The sequence below is a fragment of the Oryzias melastigma genome, linkage group LG24, assembly GCF_002922805.2.
Source record: "Oryzias melastigma strain HK-1 linkage group LG24, ASM292280v2, whole genome shotgun sequence".
NCBI lineage: Eukaryota > Metazoa > Chordata > Actinopteri > Beloniformes > Adrianichthyidae > Oryzias > Oryzias melastigma.
Window position 1 is genome coordinate 20,032,911 of NC_050535.1, and position 23,386 is coordinate 20,056,296.

General features: G+C 39.2%; 1 protein-coding gene across 1 annotated transcript in view; it reads right to left on the minus strand.

Annotated features, from left to right (window-relative positions):
- The window catches only part of gareml (GRB2 associated, regulator of MAPK1-like), a 34,706-nt gene continuing 11,320 nt past the window's right edge, over positions 1-23,386 (minus strand). Inside the window, exons 2-7 of the mRNA XM_024290447.2 lie at positions 22,854-22,994; positions 13,153-13,283; positions 12,912-13,077; positions 10,817-11,667; positions 4,481-4,650; positions 1-1,653 (exon numbers count right to left, since the gene is read on the minus strand). Coding sequence (XP_024146215.1) covers positions 1,053-1,653; positions 4,481-4,650; positions 10,817-11,667; positions 12,912-13,077; positions 13,153-13,283; positions 22,854-22,994 — 2,060 coding nt within the window. The 3' untranslated portion in view covers positions 1-1,052. The remainder of the gene's footprint in view (positions 1,654-4,480; positions 4,651-10,816; positions 11,668-12,911; positions 13,078-13,152; positions 13,284-22,853; positions 22,995-23,386) is intronic.

Here is a 23,386-nt window from a genome sequence, read left to right on the forward strand (position 1 = left end):
ACAGCGTAGCTCACTAGCATGCTACAGTGGAGCAGAAACACAGGTCCATCCAAGTGTTAGACGTTGTTGATGGGTACAAAAGTACAAGCATTGCAGAACCACAGACAGAAACAAAGTTGAACGCCACTTTGGCTTCACCTTTCATGTATACTCCAAAAACTAAAGGCACAGGTAATGCTATGCCTGCTTTAGCAGGTTGGGGTTTGATTCACTATGGTGTCCTACAGAATATTTGGACATTTAGACGTGAAATTTTGAGCACTGCAACTATTAAATGTCTAAGCTAAATTGTATAAGGCCGCTGGTTTCCCAGCTCTTTAACCACCTGATCAGGTACCTGCTCTCTCCAAAGTGAGGAAAATAGTAGAATAGTTGAGCTCCTTGAGATAACCTCCAAGACTGTTTGGTCTTCCTTCAGACGTTCAGATCTTCCTGGTCTGGATGAACTGAATTTATTTCAGTTGTCTTTTTGCTTTCTTTATAGTTATATTTTTATGATTTATTATTATTTTACAAATTATATATATTTTTCTTCATTTATATTTTTCTTTTGTTCATTTTTATCATTTTGTGTATGAAAGAAAAAATGTAGAAAAAAATTTCAGACCTAAGAAATCAGAGGAAATTAGACAGTTTTCCGTTGGATTACATTTATTTGTTTGCATTCCTATATCAAGTATTTCTGAACAAGCAGTTTGAGGTACATTAGGAGAAATCTATGTTACTTCATTTCAGTGTATCACTCTCCTACGACCCATAAAGGGAGCTCAGATAAAAATGGGCACTGAATGGCTTCAATAAACAACACTGCATGTTTTAAATGTCCTTTAAGCTCACATTATAACTTTATTTAATTTGAAATAAATGAGCATCTACTGAGATGCAAATAATAGGACGTTTAAACACTTAAAATTGTGTGTAAAATTCAAACTTGAATGTGTTTTTGTTCTAGTCTGGGAGTCTTTTGTTTGACCACCAGGTGGCGTCCTTTCCTTCTGTTTGGGGCTCAGCAGTCAGTGGGTCACAGTAGAAGGCACATTGAGCAGAATCTTTCAGATTTTGGGCCTCCAGCCCTGGATGAACTGTGTGATTTTGGTCACGTGAAGCCGGCTCAGGTGGAAATCGTGCGACAGGATGTCCTCTGTCAGCTGAACCAGCAGGCTGCCGTCGATCCGCTCCCTCTGGAAAACGCCCACCGCTGCCTCGGGAAGGCCGATGAAGCGCAGGCACGCCGACACCTCCTCCAGCGACAGCGCAGACAGATCGGCCGGCGGCCGCCAGGTGAGGTCGGGCGGCAGGGACGGCCCCTCCGTGACCCCTGAAGGTGTCCCGCCCCCCTCTGCTCCTCTGGAAAAATCTGTGGTGGTGTTGGCCGCCGGCTCCGGTGACGGGCAGGGGGACTGACGGTTGAAGGGGTTCAAGGCACCAAAGGGAGCAAATCGACTCTGTGGAGGTGGAGGTCTGAGTCTGGGTACTGAGGAGGACAAGGAGTCCACCCATGGCTCCGCCCAGGTGGCCTGCGCCGGCTTAGGGTTGGTGGAGCTGTCTGCGGGGAGGGAGGAGGCGGGGTCAGGACTGGCTGGATTGGGAGCAGGACAATCGCCCCAAGAGCACGGATAACAGTAGAGGGTGGCGTCTGGGGAGGGCGAGCAGCTGAGGGACGACAGAAGGAAATGACATCATCAGAATTTAAATTTGAAAGGTATTTAAAATATAGTTAATCTGCCTCTAAAATGATGAATCCATCTTACACTGAAAAAAATTAAATATTGGATCAATTAACAAAAGATCTGTAATTTGTTGCATTTAAAATTATACATTTTTATCAAATTATAATTGATTTGATAGTTTACTCACCTTAACAATTATATTTGTAGCTCCAATTTAACAAAAAAAATTCCAGAAACCTCTCAAAAAAACAATCTACCAACTAATGTGCAATTATCTTCCTTCAAAACAGGAAGTTACAAGTTGTTGAACATGTGCATCAATTTCAAAATTACATTTTGTTTTTGTTATGACATTTAATTAAAAAAATAAACTGCAGTTTCTTTAAAAAGTTTTTTTGTCAAATTAATATAAATATTTTTATACAACGCCAAACAATGTGAGTTGCTTAAATGTCATAAAAATAAAAGAATAAAGACAAAAAGAAAAATATTCAGACCAAGATCAGCTAAGAAAAAACAATGAAAACGTTTCCATAAAAAGCTGTATGCTTTAAAAAAAATGTGCATTTAATCTCAAATAAATGACTAAATGTTGTATTTTGTGTAGTGTAAAAAGCTTTAATTAAAAAAAAACAACAAAAAATAAAAAATAAACTTGACAAAGTTTGTCTTACTGTTTTAGGAGCATCTTACCCATAAACTCATAAATCTAACAAGCTAAATTCAAACCAACCAATGCTACCATCAATTCATTTTCTGTAGCCAGAGAGACGCTATATTAAGATAAAAGAGTCTCAAGTGGCTCCAGAGCCTCAGGTTGCAGACCACTGCTGTACGCTAGGTTCACACTGGAGCGTCCGCTCTCTCCTGCGATCGCATTTATCAATCGCAATGTTTTTTGAGGATAAATTGGTTATATTTTGAAAATAAACCGGATTTTCTCTTGTATCTTGATGTAACTTCCTGCCAGAATTGATACAGATCGCTCGCGGTTCGCACACAAAAGACCAGACGCGGCGAAACAATCCACTCCACGCCACGAGCCTTCAGCAGAGGACTGATTACACATCAGCAATACTATATACACTGTATATGTATATATATATATATATATATATATATATATATATACACACACGCGTGGCCGCAGGGCTCCGCTGCTGGTGTTAACCACACCAAACGTTAACAAGGGTGCCGAATGGAAGCGGTCTCTGTTCCGCGTCCTGTGTGAACCAGGCCTTAGTCACTAATAATTATAATTAATAATTATAAAAACTTTATTTATAAAGTACTTAAATTGCCCATACAGAGTTGAAGTGCTTTATCGATGACAATATAAAAACATATAAATTAGACCTAATTAGATTAGAAGTGTACAAAGAAATGCTTATAAAGTTACATTCTTAAAACAAAACATTTTACTAACATTACATATTACATAATACATTGAAATGTGTTGGTTAAAAGAACATGAGGGAACCTCTTCATTGAGTATTAAAAGCTAGTTTTAAAAAGTGGGTCTTAAGAGAGAGCTTAGAAAAATGAAATAGACTCTAACATGAACTGGATGATCGTTTTAGAGTTTTGAAGCTGCTGCAGCAAAAGCACAGTCTCAGTTTGAGTTTTGTTTTTGGTACTTTTAGAATCAGATGATCTAAGAGGATGGGAGGGGACGAAAGGCTGTGGTAAAGAGTAAGGATGTGAGGATTTACAGACAAATAGTGCTCACAGAAAACTCACATATACTCAAGAAGAACATGCAAACTCCACACAGAAAAACCTGGCAGGGATTTGAACCCTCTCACTGTGATGTGAGGGCGCTAACCACTCCACCAAAGTGTAAGTGGGTATTTGTGTTTTTAATGTTCTGTTTAAAGTAATTAAAGTCCTAGTTAGTATTAGTAGTACTAGTCCTAGTACTATTTCCTTATTTTTCCAAAACCAGCAGAACTTGTAAGTTTTGTAAAGATGAATTTGCATCTTATGAAAGTAAAACAAATGAGTAAAAAAAAGAACACTTTATAGTTTTTGTTAGGGCTGGGTTGATAAAATGGATTTGAATCGATTTAAGCCTAATAGATCAATCATCGATTCATAAAAATATAGACTGATTTAGCACATAAAGCTAAAGTCTGCTAGCTTAATGCTAACATGCAATGGAATTTCCCATAGGACGGCTAATGCTAACGCTCGGGTGACCTAAACATACATTCTGACTAAATGAACATCTTTTTAAACTCACAAAAATGAACTTTTTTAAGGAAATATTTTTAAAGTAACTATTTGTGGTCTAAATCAGTGTTTTTTGCTCATATTTTCTTCTTCTGGAATAAGGTGTAATGCTATAGCGTGATCTCCACCTAGTGTCCAAACTGAAACGTCCTCCAGGAGAAGCAGAACAATGTTTCCAATGTTAATGATCTGAACATTTTAGTTAGAACTTCTCCTTTAGAGAATCTATGTAACACTGGATGATATTAACAATCTCATTATTTCACTAATACATTTACAGTATGTGAACTGGATCAGATTAATATGAATATACTCAGAACATATAGTAGATTATTAATGTATTTCTAAACAAATGTGTATCAATGTGTTAACTCAAAATTGAATTGTATTAAAAAAAAAATCGTAATCAAATCGATCCAGGCTCCTGTGAATTGATTCAGAGTATTTCTGGAAATTCTTATCGATAACCAGCCCTAGTCTTTGTTTTTTTGTTGTTGTTTTTTTGTGTTTGTTTTGTTTGAATAAACAAAAATATCAATGAAATATGATTAAGAAAAAATAAGAAGAAATGCTGGTACCTGTCATGCAGTCCAGAGGAGTAAAAGGAGAGGTTTGGCCTTGGGGAGACAGAGGTTTTGGGGAATCGAGGAGGTACTGGAGGGCTGGGGGCCGGACTGGAGATGGAGCCCCCTTTGGAGCAACGAGGAGGCACTGGAGGTGCAATCAAGTACCGACACTCCTCCCTCACCTAGGAAGACAAAAACGCACAGGCGTCAGCAGGGTTGGGCACATCCCCACTCCTGGGGGAGCTTTCTGTGAGCGTGTGGTGAGTTGTTACATGTCAAAGCAAACCAGCGTCTCACATCCAGCAGTGTGTGTGTTGGCGGGCTAAGTATCAGGAAAAGGAGAAGACTGCGTGACAGGCCATAATCCAGCAGTTCAGCTGGTGTCACACCCACACCCAGAGTTATGCAAACACAACAAAAGCGTGATAATGAACCCCTTAAACACACTGACACTAATGCTGGGGAACAGCTCAATATTACAAACGTGGGCAACTCATGCACACAGAAACATGGCTCCACACTTGTTTGCTTCTGGGATTATTTTTCATTTGCATCCAATGTCGTCAACTGGAACAAAAAAACATGAAAGTGATTAAAAAATACCAAAAAAAGTTTTTCAAAAATCAGCAACAGAGATAGATTTTCAAAACAATTGATAAAAAATCTTCTGAAAATGACCATTCCATCTTTCATTTGTTTTAATCTATTGTCTGTTTACTAGAGCAAACTAAGTACTACACAAATCCCCATCAGGGGTCTTTTCTTAACAGTGATCCATCAATAGTTTAACAAAAAGAAATAAAATCGAGTACTAAATGACCAAAGGCAATCGGAACTTTACATCTGAAATGAAAAAAAAATTCTCCTTTAAATTCGTTACTTTTGTTTCAAGTACATATAATGTCAGACAGACAACCACTGACTCGTGTCTTACATCTCTATCTCTTATTTAGTGATGAATAACTTCAAAAAGGATAATATTTGTGTCTTTGGAAGACATATTAATAACATAATAAACTGTGAATAACCATAACTCTTCAACTTTTTTTACAAAATTAGCATAAACAGAACAGATTTGCAAGCTAAGAAAAGTACCTTTGTGTTGATACACAAAACTTTACAGTAGTAAAGTGCTTACACATACTACTTAAAGTCCCCCTATGATCGTTTTTTAAACTAAAAAAAAGCATTCCCAGTAGTGTTTTAATTCTGATAATGAAGTTTTTAACCAAAATCCCACAACCTAAATGTCTTAAAAATACATTTTCATGTTGATCTGAAGCCTCTGTTTCCAAAATCTTCTCTGAGGGGGCGTGGCTTTTAAGGCTGAGGTGAATAGCTCCGCCCCTGATACCCCCTGTCTGATTCTGATAGCTCTGTGTCTCGCTAGCGTAATCTTCACCGCTGCTACATAAAAAAGTCATCATTATTGGTAATATCCAGCCTGAAGCTGCTGGTGCACTTCTGTTCCACGGACATTGCACAGCTGATCAATCTTGGAATTTCCTAATCTGAGTGCAGCTGTTAAGACTGTAGACAATGAAATCCTCCTGTCATTCTGGAACAAATCCACACGGCTTTATCCAGCTGTGTTATTTCCATAAGTGACAAAAAATATGAAATGATTCTCCATGCCATCTCTGATCTCGGATCTCTGCTGGATAACCTGTTCCCTCTGGGTCAGATCATGCAGACTAAAAGGGCCAATCTGAAATCTTCCCTTCTCCCTAACCCTCCATTTTAATGCGCATTTGTAGTCGAAGTGGTTTCCAAAATGTTTTTTTTTAATATCCCACCCACCAAACAGAGGGATACAAAGTTCTCCGTTGCAAGGGTAAACCTTGTTGCACTGTGAAGGAGAAGCGCTTTTCTTCACGTGGTTGTGCACTGAATCACACAAGTTTACATTTAAATATAAGAAATTAGTTTTTGTTGTAGCATAACCTTTTTAAAGTTATAAAATGGCTGTTGTTATGTATATTTGAGCACTGGAAGCTCCATGCTAATGCTAGCTGACAAGCGACTATTGGTGACGTCATCAAGCGAAAGTGACGTCTGAATTCTGAAGCACTATTTTTCCATGACTCCCCGATTGAAGGGCTAAATGTAGAGATAGGGAGAAGGGAAGAATTCAGATTGGGCCTAATAGTGTTTGATATTTTAGTTATGCAGATGACACTCTCACATAAGCATGTTAATGATCTGTTATGCTATGTTCACACCAGGTTCGGAAATGCACGCCTCAGCGACCGCTTCCAATGTAAAGTCTATGTAAACGTGCATATATGGCTGTTCTGGCCTTCAAAACTCTCAGGTTCACATGTTGCTACGCAACATTTTAAAGGGTAAACAAACCCTTAATCAACTTTTTTTGTCTGTTGACTTCTATAAACGGGGCTTTAAAAGTGCTGTCTGTTGGTCATTGGCACATTTTTGACAAACTAAAAAAAAATTGCTAAATTGTTGAAAATATAGTCAAAACCCGTCTGTGTCCTGCCCCCTACAGGTTGAATTGAGGTATTACATTTAAATTTCATGATTGGTAAAACCGTTTAAGTCCCAGGTCATTTCAGGAGTCCAAAGTTCTGGTCTACAGTTCCAGTAATGATAACAGTCCTGTTCCCCCAAGCCCCGCCCCTCTGACTGGATTTTCAAATTTCAGCTGTGGGTGAAGTCAGCCTCCAACTTCCCTGTTTGGTTACCCTTTAATTCCATTTTTGGGCTCTACGTACAAAACACACAGCAATTGAACATGCACTGAAAGTTAAACCAGTAGAACTATGACCAATCAGAGACTGATTTGGTAGTGATGTACATATGGATGGTGTTCTTTTCAAAACAAGGAAGTACCAACTGGTTGAAAATTACTCACAAAGGAGAAATTAATGACTGCTGTTTGCGCCTGGCTGGGATTATATGACACCAAGTCTTTCATATATCAGAATGGAGCTGTGAAAAAAAAAATGTCTGGAGCAAAAGATTTGCCAGATTTTCCCCACAACATTCTGCACCAACCATCTTCCAACTGTAGGTACACATGCTAGTATCAGGCAGCAACGGTCCAGTGTGAACACGATTTTCTAAAAGCGTGCTCAAGTCTATTAAGATCTTAACATGTCCAGTAGCTTTACAGGATGACGTCAACATTCCTTCAAGCAGATATCTAGATATACACTGCTTTTAGAAACAGGAAAAAAAGAGTGAAGGTAACTAAAGTCTCAATTTCTAGAGCAATTAAGACCAATAGTCCAGTTAGAAATCTTGGAGTGGTGATAGACTCAGATTTGACTTTCAGCCTCACATTAAGACCTCAGTCACAATCACCTGTACAGGTTCTGCTGGTTTTTGGGTCATCCAGGTACATAAAGGGTTGTAGATACAAGTTTCTGCATCTTAAAGGGAGCACAGATGTGTTTTAAGTCCTTGAGGATCTTATGGACACCATTAAAATGGAACATACCCATGTCAGGCATGTGGTAAGTGTTTCGTTTAGTATTTGTGAGGATAATGTCACAAACACTTATGACGTAAGGATGATACTGTCGTACGGGGTCCTTATACCACACTCTAGTCATTAGTAAGGTGCTATAGGATTCCCCCGTCTGTCTAATTTCCTCATTTATAACAGTCAGGCTGAACACACATGAACAGCACTTATAAGGCCGATGCACAGCCCAGAGGATGGAGGTTTTAAAAAAATTGAAAAATGATGATGCATCTGGGCACTTTTTCACGCTTACTTGTTTGCTATGACCGCAGTATGCCCAAAGGAAAGAATGTGCAAAAAAATGTTCGCTCTACAGCAGGGGTCTCAAACTGGCGGCCCGCAGGCCCTTTGTATCCCCCAAGTCAATATTTTGCGGCCCCCGCCTTAATATGAAAGTTCAAATTCTACTAAGCATTATCTTCTGCATGTCCACACTTCTTTGATGATAGCTTTGTATTTGCTTTGCGATGTTTCAGCTTTATGCTTAAAACTTTGCATTTGCTATTGTTGTTGGATCTGGTCGTCAGAAAAGTCCTTAGCAACAGTTGCTAGCGTTGTTAGCTCCTGTCGTTTCACAGAGCACGCAGAAGATATTGCTCAGTAATACATAGACATGAACAAAGGTACATCAGGTGACTTTGATGTGCTTGAAGCCCCGCCTCGGGTAATCAGGTTATTAATGTTGTAATGAAATTCTACCATTGAATCTGGGTTGTCTTCCACAAAATAAATAAATACTTGGTTAATTTTGGTTAATTAAAATTAAATAACCAAAGCCCCAAAATCTGATATTTGTGTAAATGCTTTCTTTGTGCTCCAACATTTTTAGTGGTTTTACTTTACTTTTTACTTTTTTTGTCTGGTTCAAAGGGTTCTTCTAGATATATTTGCAGAAACAGAGAGAATACATTTGGGTTAAGTGTTTATAGCCAGAAAAGGCTGGAACTATCAGTTTTTGTAGCTAAACTGACCCAGTGTCTATTGTGAGGAAACTTTAAAGACATCAGCCCAAATAATTTTGGTTACTAAGAGTCGCATGAAACACTGTCTCAAAGCATGACTTGCAGTACGGTTAAAGTACAGACGATACGATGATACAGTATGGTGAAAATACAGATGATACCAAAATACAAAGAGGTGACAGTCCAGATGATACGACTTTACAGTGCGGTGAAAGTACAGAGAAATACAGCGTTACAGTACTGTGAAAGTTGAGACGATGCGACAATAAAATAAGTAAATGTACAGATGATACGACAATACACTAGGGTGGAAGAACAGAGGATACAGCATACAGTATGTTGAAAGTACAAAGGTTACAATGACATAGTACGGTGAACGTACAGACGATACGACTTTACAGTACGGTGAAAATACAGAAAATATGACGTTACAGTAGGGAGAAAAACGAGAAGATACGATGATACAGTGCGGTGAAAGTACAGATGATAAAACGATAGAGTAGGGTGAAAGGGTAATAATATTATTATTATTATTATTATTAAAGTCGAGAATATGACAATACAGTACGGTGAAAGTACAGATGATGCTTAGTTTTAGTTAAATTTAAAAAGTTATTTGATATTTTGTTTTATGCTCTCTTTTTACTTAATTGATATTTATTTACTTTTACTGAATGATGTCTTTCTATTTCATTTATTTATTTGTCTAGTTACTTATATCTATTTTTTATTTATTTATTTTTAATCTATTTGAGTCTTTTTACATTTTAACTCCACCGTTTTCATCAGAGGGACCCTCCACGGCAGTGATTGACCCTTCTCAGTAAACGAGGTCACTGCAGGGGGATCTCCCGGGTCTGCTCGGCTCTGGAGGGTCCTGTGGTACCGTACACTGTAAACTTGATTGGGGGTCACTGGTGTGGACAAGTCCCTAAAATATTGTTTCCTCACTTCAGTACAAAGCCGGATTTCTACTTTCCATCATTTTAGTGTTTTTTTATTTATTTTCTTCCCTGCCTCGGTGTGGCAATATGTCAGGGTGTGTTTGTGCGTGTGTGTGTGGGTGGGGGGGGTTGACAGCATTGTTTGGGTTCTAAGATTTTTCTCTTGTTCTTTGTTTTTAAAATTTGATAATGCTTTTATCTAAAACACTTTCAGTGAAATTGATTTTTGGAAAGGTGCTAAACAAATAAAGTTTGATTTGATTTGAAAGTACAGACGAGACAGTACAGTAGGGAGAAAGTACAGACAATATAGTATGGTAAAGGTACAGACGGTATGGCGACAGTAGGGTGAAATTACCGACGATACAGTGGAGTGAAAGTACAGACGTTATGAAGATACAGTATGGTAAAGGTACAGAGAGAATGACGATACAATGAGGGGGAAAGTACAGACAATACAGTAGAATGAAAGTACAGACGATAGATTATGCTGAAAGTACAGACAATATGAGGATACAGTAGGGTGAAAGTACTAACGTTACGATGATACAGTAGGATGAAAGTACAGAAGCTACAAAGATACAGTACCATAAAGGTACAGAGAATACGACATTACAATACGGTGAAAGTACAAAAGATACGACGATACAGTCTGGTGAAGGTACAGACGATACAGTCTGGTGAAGGTACAGACGGTACGATGATAGAATAGGGTGAAAGTACAGACGATACAGTAGGGTGCAACTACAGACAGAACGACGATACAGTGGGAGGAAAGTATGGATGATACGACGATATAGTAGGGTTAGAGTACAGACAATACGAAGATGCAGTAGGGTTAAAGTACAGAAGAAAGAACAACTGTTTTTGCAGAAATTCCCTAATTTTGTTCTAGTGAATAAGTCACACCAAACAGTGTAGTAATGGATGAAAAACTTTCTAAACTTGTACTTACAGCATCAGATTTTGGAGGTACAGGCGGTGGGGTTGACACTTTAGCGACCATGGTACCAATAGAACCATCCATTGCAGATGAGGAGTGGAAGGATATAAGGCTGGGCTCCTTCCCTAAACTCTCTGTGTTCTGACTGGTCCAAAGTTCTTCATAAGGGATCTCTTCACTGGTCCTAATGTCATTCTCAGTCCACTCCGGAGTCATGTACTCCCTCTCCTCCCCGGGTACATCCTCTAGGCGCTCTCCGAAAGAGTCTCGGCATCGCTCCGGAACGCTTTGGGAAACCCCGCCGACATACCCACACATTGACAGGCGCTGCAGAGCTGGAGCCAGCGCGTCCTGACCCGACACGCACACGCCAGAACGTCTTGGACTCACACACTCCTCGGTCATGCACTCCAGCTCCGGTCGGGTTTCTCTGACAGCTCGGGAGTATGCGTCCGGATCGAAGGCGTGCCGGAGCAGAAGGTTCTCCAGGGCCGCCGTGTGAACAGAGGCTACAGCCACATTGAAACAGGGCATGCAGCGCAGCAAGAGGAAGTGGGAGGGGGACACTTCCTGTCGACGAAGAACCAAACAGATCACCACAGTCTTGCTGACGATGTTTAGTAGCTTGTAGCGGTGGCCCTCGCGCACCGCATGGCGATCAAAGGGGTTCTGTGGTGGTCGGGACGGAACGGACACGTTGACCGGGAGGCGAACTCTTTCAATGATGCTGCGGACTGTGTGCTCTCCTCCCAGCATGCCTTGCTCCAGTGGAGAACGTGTGCAGAAGCGTCCCCGGCAGCCAAAGGGCAAGCTGACACTCTGATTGGTGCGATGGTTCATGCAGACCAGGCAGGGGGTTTTACCTGAAGAACAGAACATTGAACAAACATGTTAGGACAGGGAACTTTCAGTTTTGACAGTTTAACAGTCCAGTTTTAAAGACACTTTCTTGCTTTCTTCCGATCCGGAAGAAGGAATTTTGAAGAGGTACACGGCACTTTGCCAAAATGTCAGTGTTGCAAACAAGTTCTAGAGTTACTGTGAGCGCTGTAAGACAGTTGAGTCAAAGTCAAGGCACAGGGGCTGGATACGGCCCTCCAGATCATTTTATTTTATTGTTATAAATGACCTGATGTTATCTTGCGCTTATTTCTAACTTGTATAATTTTGACAACATATATTTTTATGAAGAGTAAAATATTGAAAGTTATTTAAGGTTTAAGTTGATTTATTATGGAATAATATTCCTGCCTTTTTATTATTCATTATTAGGTTAAAAAGTTACAGTTTTAAAGTTTTAAAAATTGTCATTCTGCTAGCTTTTTGGACTATTTTGGCATTTACTAATTACTACTTTTACCAGTTTAATTTAATTGATTAGTTTAGCAATTAGCTCTTGTTTATATTTTACGACTGATCTTCTGGATCTGTAAAAAATTACCGGCATAAAGTCCAATGAGGCCGATGTTTTTGTGATATTGGGCTATATAAATAAAATTGAATTGAATTTCTAAGATTCTTTTAGGTTGTTTTGGGGTTTAGCTAATATTTTAGCTGCTTACATTTGTTCTTTGCATTTCTTCGTGTCATGTGCTTGGCGCCGTGGATGGCTGCCTCGGTGTGTTGGATGATAACTGTTTTGGCGAATTTATACTTTTTCTCCGTCTTTTTGGATATTTTGAAGTTTACCTATATTTTCAGCTATATGCTAGCAGTTTTGGCTAATCAAAGTTTCTTTTCCAGTTTTTTAAGCCAATTTAATATTTAACTAATATTTGAGCTGGCTCTCAGCTTCAGCTTTTTCAGCTATCAGCACTAAAATCTTCAGCGGCCAAATTCAGCTTTCAGCAATCACACTAGCATTATCACAGGTAATGCTATATATGTAGTTCATGATTGTGTTAAAAACTTGTGGTTTTACAGTTTTAAAAGTGTAGTTTTAGAGTGTTCAATAAATGTTTATCCTGTTCGACCCGTGACCTAAGGTGTGTTTTGGATTTTGGCCCCTTGTGCGATTGATTTTGACACCCTTGCTGTAAGGCCTTTACACTCAAATTCTAAGAGGAGATATTGTACTAATTCGGTATTTCTATGAAGTTGGACCTACTTCTGGGAGTCTTGCCTAAACGTCGGAGGAGCATGCTCAATCCCATCTTTTCTTTTGGAGAAGTGGCGCACAGAAGCTCCGCCTTCCCCATGAGTGACAGCTCATCTCCAGCCTGCAGAGTGAAGCTGTAGGGCTCACTGTCCTCACTGAACTCCCCTGAAACCACCTGGAACACACATGTACACGTGAACGCTGGAGATGTAGAACTGCAGAGTTACTTACAAATTAGGAAAATACTGACCTTCACACTAAAAGTGATTGTCTCTAAGACAAAGACGCGGTCGGGGAAGACGGCGGCAACCTCCTCCACACTGGAGAAATACTGTACCGGATCACTGACGTCCCGGTCTTCATCCAGCAGCTTGAACTTGCCTGGGAAAAATGAAAGATCCATTTGGATCATTTTTTTGGAGTTATTTTTAGATTTATATTTATTTTTCCACAATCTAAAGCACACTTAAAATACTTTTTAAGAAACAAAAAAAAACCCAAAAAAGGTGTCTTATAAGTGGACTCATTTAGATTGTGTTTACTGATGTCAAAACGATTTTGCTCTGTTAAAATATCGGTCTGTTTTTTTTTTTTTTTTTTTTTTTAACAAGATCCAGACAAGGTTAGGTGTTAGTGGGAATTGACTAAAGCAGCTAACATGTAGCAGTATCGGACTTTGGTTTAATTAAAGTCCCTCATGATCCTTTTTTTTATTAAAAAAAAACATTCCCAAATAGTGTTTTAGTTATGATAATGAAGTTTTTAACCAAAATCCCACAACCTAAATGTCTTAAAAATACATTTTTCATGTTGAACTGAAGCCTCTGTTTCGATTTCTCCCCTGAGGGGGCGTGGCTTTTGGAGCTCCGCCCCTGTTCCCCCCTGTCTGATTATGATAGCTCTGTGTCTCGCTAGTGTAAATCTTCACCGCTGTTACATAAGAAATGTCCATCAATGCCAATCAAAATGTATTAGAAGTTTTGGGCAGGACCATTGGTGTGGAGCAACCCCACCCCCGTTCCCCTCCCCCATGGCCACCAAGCATATTTTCTGCATCAAAAATAAGCTATTTTTTTTATCAACATTTTTTCATCTGCTCTTGATTTACAGTGATCAGAATAAACAAATACTAAGAAATGCCATTTTAAACTTGATTTTCCTCATCTAAGTCCTCCATCATCAGAAAAATGCTACAAAAACATGATAAAACGCCAAAAACACAGTTTTTATTGGAGTGGGTCTTTAGAAGCAGCATAAAAAAACAATCTAATTGGGGACAGTTTGGACGTGAAAACACAGACACCTTTCTGACCTTTGACCTAGCACCGCCTCTAAGCCAATCGACAGCGGAAAGAGTTGGCATGGCAACCAATAAAAGACCTCTATTCTCACGCTGAGCAGAGGCCCGTCACCATGGAGACACTCACACATCCCCAACTCTCTTCTCTCAGCATCTCTTCTCTTTCCCTCAAACTCAGACTTTGGAGCTGTTTTGGTCAAAGCTGGTAATTACGGTCGGCCTTTATCGAGTGAGTCCTGATGAAAGGATTGATTTACCCGAATTCATCAACTGCAACAGCACCAGGTCTTTTCTTGAACTGTCAAAGTGTTTGGGGCTGAATACTAACCATCCAAACAGGAGCCACCTTAAAAGTAAGTTTGAAACTAAACAGTTTGTAGCCCAACTTCACAATCCACATCACGGGGGGGTGCTTCAGTATATGACAGAAATGTTCAACTCCTTCGACCTCCACACTCCTCCCAGTGAGGAAGAGGAGGATGAGGAGTCCGAGTGAGACGCAGGGATGCATCCTGTTGTCCATCCCCGGAGTGAACCTATATCACTCTCATCCACAGCCTGTTTAGACTTCCTGTATGAAGTCATCACACAGACATGAGCTCATCTCTGCATGGAAACACTTTGGGTAATTAAAAACATAGTTTTGCTCCTTCACCCGAGTTATGTAATGCATCGGACATGACAGGGATCATCCCTCATCCGGCCGGATCAAAATCCTGGATGCTGAGGGAGATCTTTCTGTAGGAAACTCTATTATTTATTCAAATAAACAATAATAATAAAAAGGGGAAGAAAGATCAGAAAGTCCATAATCTATAGAACACAGTAACATCTAAAGAGCCACTCCAGTAGACATTGTGTTTTCAGTGTTTTTAACATGTTCTTGTTGAATTTTTCTGATGAGAAAATGAAACTCAAAGTCACTTTTCTGAGAATTTCCTTTTCAAATTGCTGTGAATCAGGAGTAGATGGAAAAGTTTGAAAAAGATTGTTTTTATGACATAGAAAATGGAATGGGCGGACCAAAGTCTCCCTGCTCCACTCCATGCTGATCATCTACTTCCAGACAAATAGATCTATGAACGTCTTTGTTTTCCTCGTCTGAGCTGGAATATGGATCTAAACTGTACGTCTGGATACCTCTGACATTTTATCGCCATTTTTATTGCATCACCAATGCTATGTTTGGGGTGTGGGGGCTGTAAGCTTGTAACACGGAGTCAGAGGCAGTTGGATCCATACGCAGTATTTATTTAAGAGCTTAGGGGAGGAAGCTGGTCAGATAGGCAGAGGTCAGGCACGGCGTGGAGATTTCATAGGTGAGGCAGACGGTGGACAGAGACAGGCGAAGGTCAGGCACAGCTTGGCTTTGTCAGAGGAGAGGCAAACGGAGGTCAAGGGCAGGCAGGAGTCGAGGCAGGCGGCTGACAGGAGAGAGTGGAGTTCAAAACAAGTCGGCAACAGTAAGGGCAGGATTCAGAGATTCAGGATAGAAGGGAGAATAATACTTCAGACTGAGCTTGGCTTGGTGCTCTGGCTTTAAGCTGTTGAGGGTGATTGGAGATGAGAAGCAGCTGAGGAGCTTCTGGGAGGAGCTGCAAGGGCTGATGGGAAATGCAGTGAGAAGAGAACAGGAAGTTACTAATACTCAGGAGACTGTGTGTGGAGGGAGCCAGAGGGGGAGACAGAGGGCAACCTTCTGACAAAGCTAGTGGGAGAGCGGATAAGCAGAGAGCTCTCAGCACTGGGGAGGGGAAGGGCGGTGGTGTTGCTCTGCATCTACAGGAGGAGTGTAACGGATCACAAAACTCACGGTTTGTTCAAATCGTGTCACGGTTTTAGGGTCACGGTTCGATCATTTCTCAGATCAGTAAAAAGAAAAAATAAGGAAAAACAAGAAGATAAAAGCCTAAAATTGCATAAAGTACTTCAAAGCATAAATATAGACTCACACATCTTTGAACTTTAATATAAACAGAAATGTTAAATCATGTAGTTTCGGATTACATTTACATGTATGGGGACCAAATCTACAAAAAACGAGAGAAAAGAATGATTAATATGCTATTTGCCCCCCCAAAATGTCCAAATTAAATCTTAAAAAAAACAAGTTAAAATTGAACTTTCATTATTTTTTGGTATTAATTGTAGTATTGAAATAAACTGTGGGAACGTTCAAATAATCCATATCCTATGTGGAGATGAGGCGCTGCCATGCCCGCTTTTCCTTCTGATTTTGATCCTTTTGGCTTGCCGTACTGCCTTTCCTTGATGGCATCACCCTGCTGCTCCTCACTGAGAGATCTGAATCCAGACACGGAGACGTGTACCGATGCTTTTATTCAGCTTTTCAACAAAAATAAACTGGATTTCTCAGTATCCGCGTCCTCCATGATGAGTTCAAGAAAAGTTTTTGATGGAGGCTCCTCCCACATGCAGCGGGAGCTTCAGGTTTTGAATAACCGTCAAAAGTAACTTAGACACATGTTAAAACAAAGACGGTGGACAGTACGTGTATTTGTTGTCATTTGCTGAACTGTGGCTGGTGATCTGTACGGACCACAGATTATCCGTGATCCATTGCACCCCAGTCAACAGTCCTGCTCACAACTTCTATTTCTAATAAACCCCTGCCACTCTGCAGAAACTATGTCCTAGAAAACCACAGATTTTTAAATCAAGGTTTAAAACATAATTCAAAGATGACTGGCAACGCTTTTAAAACAGATCAAAATGTCACTGTAACAATAATTTGACAGGTAAAAACAGTGCAAAGGGGTCCCAAACTCAACTGTACCTCAGCATGTTAGTAGACAACGACCATAACAGGCGAATAGACAGATCAGAGAGACGCAACTAAAGTCTAGATCATGAGTGCCCAAAGTAGGGCCCGCGGGCTAAATTTGGCCCACCAAAGGTTATCTTTTGGCCCGCCAAGTCGTGGCTGCGGAGGCCGCAGAGTGTTTAGTAAAAACCCCTTACCTGTTTCCACTAATACTCTAAGAAGTGTCAAAGTCAAGGCCCGCGGGCCGGATCCGGCCCTCCAGATCATTTTATGCTATTGTTATTAATGGACCGATGTTATTTCAAACTTGTATAGTTTTAACAAAATACATTTTTATGGAGAGTAAAATATTGAACGTTTTTACAGGATTAAGTTGATTTATTCTGGAATAATATTCCTGCCTTTGTTTTATTCAAAGAGATATTAAAAAGTAACGTTATTAACATTTTAAAAATGTAGTTTTAGAGTGTTTAATACATTTTTATTGTGTTCGGCCCGCGAATTAAGGTGTGTTTTGGATTTTGGCCCCTTGTGCGGTTGAGTTTGCTGGCCCTTTAATGTTACAAAACTGTGATATACTTTCGGCCTCCTGGTGGCGCCGTTAGCACTTTTTTTACCTACAGCTAAGGTTAAAACAACTCACAAGTGAGTCAGTCCCGGGACTTTTTTGTGTTATATTATATGACATTACATCAATAACAAAGCTGGTGTAAGGAGACCATCATAGAGTAAGAGAAATGAAAGAACTTTGGTCATGTGACCCACTAAGTGTCTATTAGCTCCTTAGGTATCGCTTATTGCTTGTTTGACCAGATGTGATATCATCAATCCAATTTTTTGGGGGTAATTTTTGACAGTTGCAATAATTCCAATGGATTCTGTATGGAAAAACTGGCTTTACAGTAGTCAAGTGCTGCATTTCAGCACAAAGCAGCTTCTCTAGCTGTCAATCAGTTTTATTTTGAGGTGAAGAGTCAGATTTGATTTTATAACAATCCACCTAGTGGTTACAGGATGAAATGCTTTAGATTCACTTCTGGTTTCAAAGAAGCTGAAAATGTTTTACTACTGAGTCAAGATCTTTTGTGAGAAGGTAAATAACTAGGGCCAGAAATCGATTAAAAATAATTAACTAATTAATCGCAAACCTGGAAAAAATTCATTGCGATTAATCGCTTTACTTTTTTTTGTGTCAGTATTTGTCAACCATTTATTATCTGCAAATAGTCACAATATGAAATCACATGAAATTCTACATTTAGAACATTTAATACAATGTAATTTCTCTCCTAAGAGAACTACTGTTTATTTTAAAGTTTTCCTGGAATTCTGTTTTTCTTTTTTTTCAACTTTTTCCTTTTTTCTCATACATTTTCTTTATTATGCTTATGAAAAATAATAAAACAACTTGTTTGGGAGAAGTTTGATCCAGCTGGATTTCAGGTCAGCTGCTCACAGGTGGGGGCGTGTCTGTCTTTTCTGAACTGTTAGCCTCACGCGGCGTTGGGGGGGCGGGACTTTCACGGAGGACCGCAGTTTCCTCAATTTTTAGACAATTTTATGTCGCTTCCCAACCAAAAATAAAATAATGGTCTTTAGATTTCTCAAAGCAAACGGCTCAGTTTCGGTCCAGCCGCCTTATTTATTAAAATAGAAGATCGGGTTTGTCCAAAAACTACAAATAAATCTCATATTATTTTTTTATTTTAATGAAATGTCAATCACAGAATGTAGAAAAAGTTTACATTCTTTTTAGACAGAATTTTATTACGCTGATTCCACAGCTGCAAGGCAGGACGTCTGTAATCCTGCGCAATTAATATTTATGAATTGTGTGATTCATAAATATTAATCGCACAATTAATACATATTTACTAATTAATTATGTTTTATTAATAGTGCGAGTTGATATGTCAACATTCACAGCCCTAGTTAATACATATTCATGCATTAATTATTTTGTATTAATCGCATGCGTTAATGCATTCATGTTCACAGTCCTATAATTAACCTTTTTGTCTGATCAGCTCAGAACCACATAGGTTTGAAACCTGAACACATCCATACATGAATTCTGTTCCATCTGTGGTTTCTAGTCAACACACCTTTCAGGTTTGGTAAACTCTGAGGACAACCCAAACCGCAGATCTAAACGAGTGTGGCTCATCCAGACATGTCTGAGAGATTTACATCAAACTACAGCAGCTTTGGACAAACAAAACCACATTTTAGTCAAATTGGACCAGATGTGGATGAAACTCTGCCTTAATCTACAGACTGTACTAAAGGTTTTAAGACATTTATTCCATTCAAATATGTTCTAAAATGTGTCCTATCAATGTAATCTTTACTGTTCAATTGAAAATCTAGAGTGATGACCTCACCTCCCCTTCATAAAAACACTTCTTCTTTAAAAAAAAAAAACGGAGCCAGAAAGGCGACAGGAGGAGTCGGCGATGACATCAGAGCTCGCTGAGCGGAGGAAGCGAGCGGACAGGAGGCATTAAGATCCAGTTACAGAGTGAAGGATGGGATGAATGGAGGCAGAACAATGCGGTGGTGCAGATGAGCCCCGGTGAGGTCATGCTGAATGGACTCATTCAGCCGGAAGACCGCAAGTCATGGGGGGGGGGCTCAATGAAGGTCACATGGTAGCAGGTCGGATGTGTGGATATTGAAGCTACAGTTAACCTTCTGTCATGAGCTGCTCCTGCGCAGGTGTCTGTTACTGTCTGAGACTACTGCGACAGCTCATCGGTTCTTTTTTTTTGTCTTTATCAAGAGACTACTAACATCACTTGGTGCTCCAAATAAAAGTGTTTTAAAGATATTTAGCATGTACAGAAGCAATTGTTTCTTTACATGAGTTTATTAAATTGATGAATTGAATCGCCACTCTGAAAATTCAATATATGAAATACATCAATCAGATTAATTTTAAAGCAACTTTTTATTCTTTGTTTTTAGGATTTTTATTAGAGGCTGCCAAAAACGATTATTTTAATAGTGGACTAATCCCAGATTATTTTTCCGATGATTCGATTTACGGAGTCATGTGTAAACTGGATGTAGAGCACACATTTTAACCATCATTAGCTTTAAACTAACTAAAAATAAAGATTTTTAAGATGATAGTTTATTAAACTTTAATGAATCACACAGTCGACATCTGAAACAAGGAAATATTTTTCACTAAAGATAGAGTAAAAAAAAGTGCATTTTTGGTGCTGAATTCTCACAACTTTTTTTAACTTTACTACACTCTAACTTTATATAATACAAAGTAAAGATTGTTAAATTAGTCGTCAATTAGCTGATTAATTGTGGCAGCCCTAAAGATTATAAAGGCATATTTTCATTTTATTATTTAAAGTCCAGCATAAATCAGTTGTTACATCAATGATGTTCTGGTTTCAGGGTGGAAATGTGAATCTAAAACTGAAAACTTGTGAACTAAATCAAACAGATTTTGTAGTTTTGGAAAATATGAACAGACATCTACAACAGCCTGTTCTCCATTCTAGAACTGTGTTCTGGTTTCTGGACTAAAAAATTCAGAACATTTTGAAGTGAGCTTGTGTGTCTAAAGTAGGGGTGCCACGATTAGTCGACTAATCAACTATTAAAATAGTCAACAACTAATTTAATAGTTGATTAGTCGTCATACTATATTGTATGGAGTCAGAGTGTAGTAAAGTTAAACAAAGTTGTAAGAATTCAGCATCAAAAATGTCACTTTTTTATATTCGAGTCAATGAGACCAATATTTTATCTTTAGTGAAAATAGTTCCTTGTGTTAGATGTCGACCTCAATTCATTTAATCTTGTTTTAATGTCAGAAACTAATGAAGGACAGAGGCTGCATGATTCATTAAAGTTTAATAAACCATCATCTTAATTATCTTTATTTGTAGTTAGTCTAAAGCTAATGATGGTTGAGATGTCTGTTTTACATCCACTCTGCGAATGACCAGAAAAGTTGACTAATCAGAAAAACAATCTGCGATTAGTCGACTAATAAAATAAACGTTTGTGGCAGCTGTAGTCTAAAGTTCTGATCTTCTTTGTATTTTGCTGTAACTGAACACAGTCAAGCTCCAAATGAGCAGCACTGCAGATAAACAGCTGGTAAAATGTTTGGACATTTAGTTTAGTGGTTTGAGTCAAAGCTTTATGTTTAAACTGAATGAAGCCTGAACTCATGTTTGAGTTTGTTTGTTTGTTTGTTTGTTACTCATTTGTTGTAACCGATTCAACCAACCAGGAGATTAGTCAGCAAAATGCAAACTGCATTAATTACGCCTGGTTTCCACTGAGCGGTCCGGACCAGACCAGTCCCCTCTTGGGGGTTTAGAACGGTCCGGATAATTCTAGTGAGTTTCCATTGAGCGTTGGACCGTCAAAGCATGCGGGTGTAGACCGATGATGGTCTAATTGTTGCCACTGAAGTGCACCTGTTGTTAATTCCATGAACACCAATACAGATGAAATTGATTAACGAGGCCCTCAGCTGGTTAACCAACCAGAAAATTATCAGACAGGTTTAATTCAATTCATGAAAGGCCCAATAAAACAAGTGTTCCTGCATGAACACTGTCTTCCTTTCCATCGAAGAAACCAATTAACAGAGTGAATAAATACAGAATTCAACAACCGATTTCTTAGCAACAGTAAAGTGAGTGTCTTACAGTTTTACGGTAACTTTAAATGATTTATAAACGTTTGAAGTCTTTAATGTTTTTAAGTCCCACTGCGATCATCTCTGAGTGTTCCAAGTTGTCCTCTAATTATTATTGGCCAAAATAAAAACTGTTGTTTTCTTCAGTTCTGAAGCAATCATATATTATTATACATTCATTATTCAAGTATGTGTGAGTTTATCTGCATATCAGTGGGTTTCTGGAGTGAGGGGAATGTCTTTTTTAGTCTATTTTATACATTTCCTTGTTTGTTGTTTGATTTACTTTGATTTTTGGTAGTTAACAGCTATTAACTCGTGTTAGCAAATGAGTAACAAACCAATCAAAAATTGACTTTTCTGTTAACTTCAAAAATTCTGACCAACCAAAACAGAAATAAATGAATAATCACTTATTTGACCAACCACCTGTCTGCCTCACAAACTCATTATTGATTAACCAAACAGTTAACCAAGCGACTAGTTAAACACATGACCAACCAAACTTTTCCTCAACCAAACCTAATAAAAATCCCACAATTCACAGCTCTTTTAAGAATAATTAGTAAGCAAATGGTCGATTTAAAACAAAAACGTTCCCATGAGTTAGATAGAAAATGCATCGATGCTTCTGGTGTTCTGAGGAATGTAGTTCCAGCAGTTTGGACCAAAACTATTCATCCAACGTTCTGCTTTGTTGAACAACAAGAACAGAGTAACTGGAGTGCTGAAGCAACCATCCACCTTCATGAACTTCTCCCGTTTTAGAGACACTCGGGTGTGAAACAAAAACCTCCCACTGAGAGAATCTAGTAAACTACATCCATGTAAATGATTATATATTACCTTTGGAACACGAAAATACAAATTAATTATGAAATCTTTAAAGAATCTTTAAAAAAACAGCAAAATCTTTAATATACTGTAACGTTTCAACTGTTAACATGATCATTCCAGTAGATTCTGAATCAGAAAAGCGGCTCATCGAGCCGCTTTTCTGATTCAGAATCTACTGGAATGATCATGTTAACGATTCAAACGTTACAATAAATCAAATAACATAAACACTGGAGCTCCGGTGTTAAAAGGTTAAAAGGAGCACTGACATGTTTTGTTGTTGGTGTTTTGTGTTTTTGCTCAGCCTTTCACAAAGTAACCCCAACCGGGACGGGGGCGGCGTTCTCTCACCCTGGTACTGCAGGGGGATGTCGATCTTGGGTCCGATGACGTAGTGGCCCTCCTCCAAGCTGTGGGCCGTCACCGTGGTCCACTGGCGGCAGGAGTGCAGCAGCACCACGTCCTCCTCCGAGAGGCCCTCCACACACTCACCTGTGACAGAGGCAGCAGGAAGTCAGTTCTTCACGCCGTGCACTCAGGAAGTTAATAATTACCACCATCAGTGACGGTTCACCACCCCTAACCTATACTCATCAGGGCTGCAAACTACTACGACCACACACTGGAGCTTGAACAGCAGCTCCGGGACATTGATTTCTGCTGAGAGCTGCAGTGGAACAGTTCAATCCTGAACACAGATGCCGGTCAGAACGCTGCGAAACTGCTCAAAGTGTTAATAGACGCAGAGTTCAATGTGTTTAAGTGAAGATTAGAGCATCAATCTAAGTCCAGCACAATAGAAAACGGGGCTGGGAATCACTGGGCACCTCACGATACGATGCAATACGCCACGTGTCAAAGTCAAGGCCCGGGGGCCAGATCTG